Source organism: Lycorma delicatula, chromosome 5 (assembly GCF_047948215.1).
Source record: "Lycorma delicatula isolate Av1 chromosome 5, ASM4794821v1, whole genome shotgun sequence".
In the NCBI taxonomy this organism is placed as follows: domain Eukaryota; kingdom Metazoa; phylum Arthropoda; class Insecta; order Hemiptera; family Fulgoridae; genus Lycorma; species Lycorma delicatula.
This window is the reverse complement of record NC_134459.1, coordinates 59198773-59209743: the sequence shown is the minus strand read 5'-3', so window position 1 is coordinate 59209743 and position 10971 is coordinate 59198773. Positions and strand designations below refer to the sequence as shown.

Below are 10971 nucleotides of genomic sequence, written 5' to 3'. Positions count from 1 at the left end.
CAGATTCTTTCCCTCAGAACTTAGGGTATCCAAGTTGCAGTCGAAGTAAAAGTACTGTTATTTCAGATCTCAATAAATGTACCATATATATTTCTCATAATGAATACTGCTCATTACAAGTTACATATTTTCATAAGACTCCTTCATGTGAACAGAATATGTTAATGGTATAGGTGGGTATTTATTTCCAATGTCAAGTAGAACAGCTTTCAAACTAAACTTTGATGAGTCAATAAAAAGTCGCCATTGATCAGAATGGTGGATATGTCCCAAAACTTCCAGTAAAGAGTCCACATCATTACAGTACATTTTCATACTGAGAAAAGAGATGTTCAAATTCTTACTGCCTGTCACAGAAAGCATTTATTTTAGTGTCTGGTTGTAAAAGATGCCATCCTTTCAGTCTTGATGCCAGTATTTCTGCTTGATTCTCTGATAAATTTAGATCATGAAATATATTTAATTCTGACTGATTAGTTAAATGGGGTTCAGTATATCTATTTTCTAAAAAAAATTGATCTCTTCTTAATTACCTGATAAGTCAGCACAAGATTCAACATTTTCATCTTCATCGAAGTCCCATGTTTCTGGAGGTACTGGAATTGAAAACTCTTGGCTATGTGGTACTGGCTGCATGGCAGAGGGAATATCAGAGTATTTACCAGAATGTCTAGTTTTAGCGGTTATACCAAATATCTTTATTACACAAAAATAACAGTCTGTGGTGTGATTCTTCAGTTCTCTCCAAACCATTGGAATTGCAAATGGCATAGTGATTTCACACTATATGAAATTGTTTGGATGATTAATGTAACTGCGAGTCATTGTTAATACATTACAATAATTAATATTTTTTAAAAAGAAACACTTTATAAACACACTGATTTAATAAATATACACTCACTTTACTTAACAACATATACCTGCAAATACGAAAGCCAGCTGCAAAACTGAATTTTACTTACACGAGAACTCGCACTTGAATGAGAATAAAAAATATTTCTCTAGTCTGCACAACAGTAAATATAATAATGACAGAAATAACTAATGAGTGGTTGATATGTTTGTAGTAAGATGAAAATAGGAAGAATGAGTTACATTCTTATTCATTTTAATTAGTGTGTAAATAATAAACATAATGTCTAATATCTAACAAATCAATGTGACAACAATTAAGGGACTGTAATAAATAAATAAAAGCTATTTAGTTGATAAATAATATAATAAAATACGTTCACAAAATTCTATGCTTATGGAGTTCATGCCTGATGCTACCTGAAAATAAGATTGGTAGTTACAAAAAAACTAAGCTTGATAGATAAATTCTGATTTCTATTTGAAATCAGCATGAAAATTACTATAAGAATCGGTTATTCACTCTCATTTAACAAACTCATTGTTAATCAGTGTAATCTATACAAAGAACACTCACCTGGCAGTGATTTGGTGTATAAATGTTGATATTCAGCATCCTTTTAAACAGCTGTACTGATCAAATTTAAATATCACCATTTTCAAAAAAAAATTAAAGAAATCATTAAAACATTGTGATAAATATAAACAATAATGACATAAATTTGATGTTCATTAAAAATTTTTCATAAAAAATTTTATCAAAAATCGTACACATGTCATTTCACCTAATAGGTGACCTTACTGAACAAAAGGACCTTATTGAAAAATTTTATAATAATTGGAAAACACAATCAGCCAAAATTACATCATGAACGAAATACCAAAATAAAAAACATATTTATTCAGTATATCAGGCAAATTTGTGGCAACTGATGAAACATAGTTAAAAATTCAATATGAACTGATGTAACATCCAATGGATCATGTAACATTGCTCTTTACATTATAATAAATTAATCAACACTTATAAAAAGGCTATGAAATGATTGAAACAAATAATGGAACAAAAGCAAAAGAAATTAGCAATACTTTTTAACAACATTGCTGACAATCTAATATCATATTAGACTGTTGATATCTCTATCCATCTTATACAAGAAACATGAGAATAACCAAATAATTTGTATAATAATTGTGTGAATAAAAATTAACACAAATTGTTTGGCTAATTTTATAAATTTTTGAATACTATTACAATTTTTCAATGAGATCTATATGTTAGAACAAAATACGAGTATTATATGACTATAAAAATACATGATAATGCATATCAGCAATAAACAATCATGTTTTATGATCAGCGATACCTTTACACAGTAGGGTGTATTCAGTTAATCAAAGATGTAAACATAATTTATATTCCATAACAAAAAAATTGGACCACAGATTATGTAGATATATGTTGTTAGGTGTTGCAGTACATTATATATATATAGTATGACAGACAGGATAGCTTTGGTTTCTTCCACTATGCTTTACCAAAGAGTGACAAAGTATTAAATTTAAAACTGATAATGCATCTACATTAACAACCTAGCTATTATGTGTTAACATTGCAACATGAGCAAAAATACCTGAACACAGTGTTAATGATATTTTTTTTTTTTTATGTAGAATTACAAACAGAAGTGTATTTTTACATAATTATATATTTCATTTTACTAAAAATTCACTTTTTTCATTCCTTAACTGTACAAGAAATGATATTTTTATAACAATGATGCAAGAATTAGTTGTGGCATTTAAAAGAATGGTTTGACATTAGTTAGCCAACTATTTACCAACAGAAGTATCATAAGTGTGTTTCTTAATTCATAAGGTGTATTTCAACCTTAGTCCATTGTCAATCTTCATTAACAGAGATATCACATAAAGAAGATAGTAAATCATATGCATTAGATGTGTAGCAATGAATAAATGAATAAAACTTTTTTAATTACAGGAAATCCTTGTTAAACAATGTAATTTTTCAAGAAAACAATCAAGTTAACCAAAATGATGTAAATCCACTGAGATTTCTCAACACATAATTTTGATAGGTTAAGATCTATCATTATTATTTCATTATTATAAAAATTCTTTCCTCCTCTATGAATCATGAGACCTTGCCGTTGGTGAGGGGGCTTGAGTGCTCAGGGATACACAGTAGCTGGACCGAAGGTGCAACCACATCGGAGAGGTATCTGTTGAGAGCCAGACTAAGGAATGATTCCTGAAAGAGGGCAGCAGCTCTTTCAGTAGTTGTTAGGGGCATGAGTCAGAATGACTTAAACGGCCATATCAACAACTCAGTCCTCTGAGTACTGCGCAGCTGAAAGCAATGGAAAACTACAGCTGCTTTTTTTCCAAGAAAATGTGGCTCTCTGCATTTTCATATAGCAATGATGGAGGCGCCTTCCTTGGTAAAATATTCCGGAGGTAAACTAGATAAATCCGGAGGTAAACTAAATTTAAAAAAGGAAATGGATAGGATAAATGTGGATGTAGTAGGAATTAGTGAGGTTTGGTGGGAAGAGGAAGGTGACTTTTGGTCAGGTGATTTTAGAATAATTAACTCAGCTTAAAATAATGGGCAGGCAGGAGTAGGTTTCATAATGAACAAGAAGATAGGGAAGAGAGTAGAGTATTTCAAAATGCATAGAGATAGAATCATTGTAATAAGGATAAAATCAAAACCTAAACCGACAACGATTGTTAACATCTATATGCCTACAAGCACCCATGATGATGATGATGAGGTAGAGTGTGTATATGAAGAGATTGATGAAGCAATTAAACAGGTAAAAGGAGATGAAAATTTAATAATAGTTGGAGATTGGAATGCAAGCATTGAAAAAGGCAAGGAAGGAAATATAGTGGGTGAATGCGGGCTGGGCAAAAGGAATGAAAGAGGGGACCGACTTATAGAGTTTTGCACGAAGTATAATTTAGTAATTGCCAACACCCAATTTAAAAATCATAATAGAAGAATATACACTTGGAAAAAGCCAGGCGATACTGCAAGGTATCAGATAGATTATATCATGGTTAAGCAAAGATTTAGAAATCAACTCGTTGACTGCAAAACTTACCCCGGAGCAGACATTGATAGCGACCATAATTTGGTGATAATGAAATGTAGATTGGGGTTTAAAAACCTGAAGAAAAGGTGTCAGATGAATCGGTGGAATTTAGAGAAGCTTGAGGAAGAGGAGGTAAGAAGATTTTTGAGGAGGACATCGCAAGAGGTCTGAGTAAAAAAGATAAGGTAGAAAATGTAGAAGAAGAATGGGAGAATGTTAAAAAGGAAATTCTTAAATCAGCAGAAGCAAACTTAGGCGGAATAAAGAGAACCGGTAGAAAACCTTGGGTTTCAGACGATATATTGCAGCTGATGGATGAACGTAGAAAATATAAGAATGCTAGTGATGAAGAAAGTAAAAGGAACTATCGGCAATTAAGAAATGCTATAAACAGGAAGTGCAAACTGGCGAAAGAAGAGTGGATTAAAGAAAAGTGTTCAGAAGTGGAAAGAGAAATGAACATTGGTAAAATAGACGGAGCATACAGGAAAGTTAAGGAAAATTTTGGGGTACATAAATTAAAATCTAATAATGTGTTAAACAAAGATGGTACACCTATATATAATACGAAAGGTAAAGTCGATAGATGGGTGGAATATATTGAAGAGTTATACGGAGGAAATGAATTAGAAAATGGTTTTATAGAGGAAGAAGAGGAAGTTGAGGAGGATGAAATGGGAGAAACAATACTGAGATCTGAATTTAAGAGAGCATTAAAAGATTTAAATGGCAGAAAGGCTCCTGGAATAGACGGAATACCTGTAGAATTACTGCGCAGTGCAGGGGAGGAGGCGATTGATAGATTATACAAACTGGTGTGTAATATTTATGAAAAAGGGGAATTTCCGTCAGACTTCAAAAAAAGTGTTATAGTAATGATACCAAAGAAATCAGGGGCAGATAAGTGTGAAGAATACAGAACAATTAGTTTAACTAGTCATGCATCAAAAATCTTAACTAGAATTCTATACAGAAGAATTGAGAGGAGAGTGGAGGAAGTGTTAGGAGAAGACCAATTTGGTTTCAGGAAACGTATAGGGACAAGGGAAGCAATTTTAGGCCTCAGATTAATAGTAGAAGGAAGATTAAAGAAAAACAAACCAACATACTTGGCGTTTATAGACCTAGAAAAGGCATTCGATAACGTAGACTGGAATAAAATGTTCAGCATTTAAAAAAAATTAGGGTTCAAATACAGAGATAGAAGAACAATTGCTAACATGTACAGGAACCAAACAGCAACAGTAGCAATTGAAGAACATAAGAAAGAAGCCATAATAAGAAAGGGAGTCCGACAAGGATGTTCTCTATCTCCGTTACTTTTTAATCTTTACATGGAACTAGCAGTTAATGATGTTAAAGAACAATTTAGATTCGGAGTAACAGTACAAGGTGAAAAGATAAAGATGCTACGATTTGCTGATGATATAGTAATTCTAGCCGAGAATAAAAAGGATTTAGAAGAAACAATGAACGGCATAGATGAAGTCCTACGCAAGAACTATCGCATGAAAATAAACAAGAACAAAACAAAAGTAATGAAATGTAGTAGAAATAACAAAGATGGACCACTGAATGTGAAAATAGGAGGAGAAAAGATTATGGAGGTAGAAGAATTTTGTTATTTGGGAAGTAGAATTACTAAAGATGGACGAAGCAGGAGCGATATAAAATGCCGAATAGCACAAGCTAAACGAGCCTTCAGTAAGAAATATAAGTTGTTTACATCAAAAATTAATTTAAATATCAGGAAAAGATTTTTGAAAGTGTATGTTTGGAGTGTCGCTTTATATGGAAGTGAAACTTGGACAATCGGAGTATCTGAGAAGAAAAGATTAGAAGCTTTTGAAATGTGGTGCTATAGGAGAATGTTAAAAATCAGATGGGTGGATAAAGTGACAAATGAAGAAGTATTGCGGCAAATAGATGAAGAAAGAAGCATTTGGAAGAATATAGTTAAAAGAAGAGACAGACTTATAGGCCACATACTAAGGCATCCTGGAATAGTCGCTTTAATATTAAAGGATCAGGTAGAAGGAAATAATTTTGCAGGCAGGAGAGGTTTGGAATATGTAAAACAAATTGTTAGGGATGTTGGATGTAGAGGGTATACTGAAATGAAACGACTAGCACTAGATAGGGAATCTTGGAGAGCTGCATCAAATCAGTCAAATGACTGAAGACAAAAAAAAAAAAATTCTTTAACATAAAATTTAAAAAAAAAACATACTTATACATTAACATTCAAAAACATTAATAAATAGATATGCTCAGTATTTTTAAGATTTTTTCTGCAGTAACAAACAAAATACTATTAGAAATTTTCAGTTGATTTGTTTTTTAATAACTGTGCATTATTTGGTTTTTCTTTTTTAACCTTTTCTTTGTTAAATTCATAGTCATATCTTACACCTTCTATGATCATCCTTTCATCTTTTATGAGCTATTTTCAATTATTAGGGTCTAATGCTAAAATATGCAATATACCATCCATCAAATAAGTTATAGCATGAGTTTTTTTCTTAATAGTGCCTTTTACACAAGTTTTCTGTTTGACCTTCTTTTTGGCCTTTGATCTTCTTCAACATTTTGTGTCCACGCTTGATTTTAAAATCTTCAATATGTGAAGTTAGAACTTCTAAAATGTTTTTTGAATTTAATCTATGAAATCTGTTAATTATCATATCTGATGTCTCTTAATTTATAGTAGGAACAATACAATTGAGAAAGAACATGTTGGAACAAATGGCATAATAGTAAAATCAAAATTTTAATAAGAGCATGCTTATCAAAATTCATACGTAATAGTAAAAAAAATATAATTAAAATAGGACAATATTAAATAAAGGCTTCTTGGTATATATATATTACATGTTATTAACAGTGGAAAATAAAACACATCAAAATCAACTGTAAATAATAACAAACCTAATTTTGTTTCTCTATGATTTATCTCCACTTTACCTTTTTCATCACTAGTGTCGTTCTGAGGGTGACAAATCATATTAATTCCTCTGCATTAAGTATAAATTAAAACAGTATTAGATAATAATTAATAGAACTAAAGTTATGCCAATAAATAACATGTACATATAGACTGAATAACTCAACAGAATACTGTGCAAAAAGTTTAACTGCATAGTTTGCAACATCACATAGTAAAATTGACAACAGGTTTTATCAAATATAAAATGTCAGTACCATCAAAAAAGATCAGTCTGGAACTGTCAGAAACATTAATTTAACTTAACATCATAAAAGAAATATTAAATTATACACAGTAACAGAATACAGGAGATTAAAAAAAGATTTTTTATTAAATTTACATAAAAATATCCTTAGTTTTAAGAGCGTATAATTAAAGAGCAACATGAACAAGTAAGAACGATATGATAAGATCGATAAAATATTTTGACACTGATGTGAATATTAAAATAATTAATACATAATTTGTTTCTTTTTTTTAGAAAAAATATACATAAATATGATAACAATTATAACAGAAATAATATAAATTTAGTCAATATCTATAATATAAAAATAACCATCTTCATTATATTCATTTACATCTTATAGGCTATTAGAAGTATATAAAATATATAACACCTATTTATTTATAAATTATTATTAAAGCTAAAATTTATTAATGAGTGGCACCATTGGTAATAATCTTAATGTTAGTTTTGGCTTTTTGCTTTTTAATAAAATCTTTTGCTAGTTTTTCTCCTTGTCGGTGTTCTAAGGCTTTTATTGCAGCAGAATCTAAAAAATAAAAATATTACAATTATTAAATATATTTTGTTAATTTTACAGTTATTAAAAATAATAGAAAAAGAGAAATGAGGTCTTTGAGATATCAAGGTCTTATTTACAACCAAAGAACTGAAAATAATGAAAGAGGGATCGTGAATAAAAAAGTGGATATTGGAGAAAAGATGTACCCTCAAACTATTCCACTCAAATTAAAACTCAAGGCACCTCTTCAGGCAGCAGATCTCCATTCTACTAAAAGTCTCTTTGTAGATACTGTAATTTTACCCACGTAGGAACAACACATTACTGATCAGTGGATTTACACTGACTGACTTAGGCACTGCAATAAAAATTGCTTTTCCAGCAAAAACTCAAGAACCACCAAAGAATATATGAAGAGAATGTTATTGAACAACTTCTAGAATAATACGCTACACAGAAGAATCTAGGCTAACCTACAAACCATTTTGTCAGAACCCCACAGAAGGTAATGAAAATTATGGAATTCTATTGAATAGATTCTAATAAAGCATGGAAGAAAGTTTTTTTAGTTTTTATTACAACACCTTAAATTTTGTAATAAAATAACTTCATTAAGAGAAATAAATTAGAGGGGGTAGAAACAAAGCGTATCACTGCACTCAATTCCCATTTATTTGAAGTAAAAAAAATTATTCTTGTAAAAATAACATAAAATTTCTAAAAAAGATGTACTTTAATTAATCTTTTTGTTGTCAAGTAAGTTGTATAATGACTGAACTTCTCATGGATGCCAATAGTAACGTTTGCAGCTTATTATTACAGATTATTAAAAATGCAAAAAAAATTCTCTATAAAATCAAAACACATGTTTATCCTAGAAATAAAAATTTCAATACAATATTTTATTTTTTGAATGTTGGAGTTTAGTTTGATTATTTAAAATATTCGATTTCTATTGCAATTCATCAACTCTAATGCAAAGAATAAAAAAAAATATTTGGAATTTATATAGATTTGAAAAATAAATGTAACATGTACATATTTCATTTTTAAATATAAAATATAAGAGATGTAATTTATTGAGAATTTTATTAGCATTTATCTTAATTTATAATACTTAATTTCTAATAATACTGCTAATTAAACAATACTATTTCTAATTAATTTCTTAATTTTAGCATTTATAATACTTAATTTCTAGAAAACAATTTCTGAAGTAAAATATGCCACTTTGTGGGAATGAGCACATGTGAATTTGTGAATGTTTTATTTTACAATATGAGGAAAAATGCTATAAAAATAAACTACAAGTTAAAATTTCACTTATTGTATCAATTCTTGGAATGTTTTATTAAGCACAAACCACAAAAATGTTTTATTAAGCACCGTAACATGATCACATTAATTTGCTATTTAAAATATAGTTGTTTAGAAAATAGACTAAAGTAAATTTCAAATGATTATCTCCAAACAAAATAGATACAAAATGAGTATTTGAGTATAAGAGCAGAATTGAATTAATTTGAGCAACATTGGAAGAATTAAGAAACATATGATTTAGAAATATATCAATGAAAAACCAAAATTATTTCTACCTTATGTAACCTTTATTAATTTGTTAATATTAATGCCTTGTTTTGGATTGGTATAATAACTCCCACACTATTAAAATAGTTTGTGTAAATCACAATACAAACATATATTCTTTATAAGCATCTTATTTTCTACTGCCTAACACATATAGATAAGAACATCACTTATAAATGGGAATGCTTTGTAAGCCAACGCATCACCAAAAATGGAACTGTCTTGAAAATTATTAGTTAAAAAACAAACAAATATTTTGGGTGATCTCAAACCTCTCTCAGGTACTATACAGAGAACATATATGAAAATTGTTTTTTTATTATTTTTTTTTTAATGGAATATTACAAAATAATTATTTTTTAATAGACTGGTGTCCCATGTGAAAAAAGTATTCTACATAACAAGAAACAAATAAAACTTGATGAATATGATATGAAATATTTTTAGAGAATTCAGCTACGAAATTTAAAAAAAATGGTGACTGTAGATCCCAGTAAAATTAATTAATAATTTCTGTAATTTGGTTGGTTAATTGATCATCTACACATTACAATTTTTTTTTTTTTTTTACTTCTTTAAGCACTAACATATAAGTATAAATTTTCATAATTTTCATGAAATTTATATTACTTTGAAGGCATTATATAAATATGTATTTTTTAATGTAAGTTATTTCTGCATGTAAATTTAGCAGGAATCTCAACTATGGTTGTTTAGTGAAGCTTCTGGACAATGGTTTGAATTATTTTGATATATTTATTAATTTAAATTTAATTATTTTTATCTGGATTTGGATTTAGCCATATGTTTTGATTATTGTGTATAATTTAAATTCCAAATTGCAGAATGACAAAACTGTTTATCTATTACCAGTAGAATTGAGGCATTATAATGTTAAAAAAAAGTTACAAGAAATGTAATATACAGCATTATATCACAATAGATATCAACTGACGAGGTCTAGGTCACGGTCATGAAAACATAATCATTTTCATTATATAATATAAATACGTAATAATATAACTTGTTATATAGCTATAACATAACAGAAAAATTTACAAATATTTTAAAAGATATTTCATATTAATGCTACTTTTAGATACTATGGATAAATTGATGTGAGATAAAATAAATAATAAATGATGGTGATTTATTGATATAAGAGAAATTTCATTTCAGAAATAAATAAGAGATGAAGGTTTTACAAAACTTAATGTACATAATATAAAAATAATAAATTTTCATAGTGTATGAAAATGATCATACAAAATAAACACGTACCAAATCTGGAAGGTTTACTTAATTTTAAATGTATTTGCGACATCTCTTCAAGTCTTGTCTCCATTGTAGTTGATGGTATACCAGAAAAAGGGAAATAAGCTTCGGCTACAAAATCACTGGACATTCCTAGAAAGTCCTGGTCTTTTACTAAGAAATGCACCATTGCATCTTTTATTTCCCGTTGCTCTCTTGTTAACTGTCTGAAAAATAAAAAAAATAACTAACTCTTAATCTATATTTCATCTTTTATTTTTATTATTAGTACATTCAATAACTTTGAAGAATTATCAAATTCATTTGGTCAAGATATTCTTTTATATGAACTAAAATCTAAACACTGATGCTTTTTTTATTTACACTACTATCCCAGTCTTTTTATGGTTGTAAAGAA

General features: G+C 28.9%; 1 protein-coding gene across 6 annotated transcripts in view; it reads right to left on the bottom strand.

Moving 5' to 3' along the window:
• Window positions 1-7266: 7266 nt before the first annotated feature.
• stac (C2 and C2B_Munc13-like domain-containing protein staccato) overlaps window positions 7267-10971 on the bottom strand; it is a 352276-nt gene continuing 348571 nt past the window's right edge. For all 6 annotated transcript variants that reach the window (XM_075366199.1, XM_075366201.1, XM_075366200.1 and 3 more), the window contains 2 exons: window positions 10581-10780; window positions 7267-7739 (listed from right to left, as the gene is read on the bottom strand). In XM_075366199.1, the coding sequence (XP_075222314.1) occupies window positions 7621-7739; window positions 10581-10780 (319 nt within the window). In that variant the 3' untranslated portion in view covers window positions 7267-7620. The remainder of the gene's footprint in view (window positions 7740-10580; window positions 10781-10971) is intronic.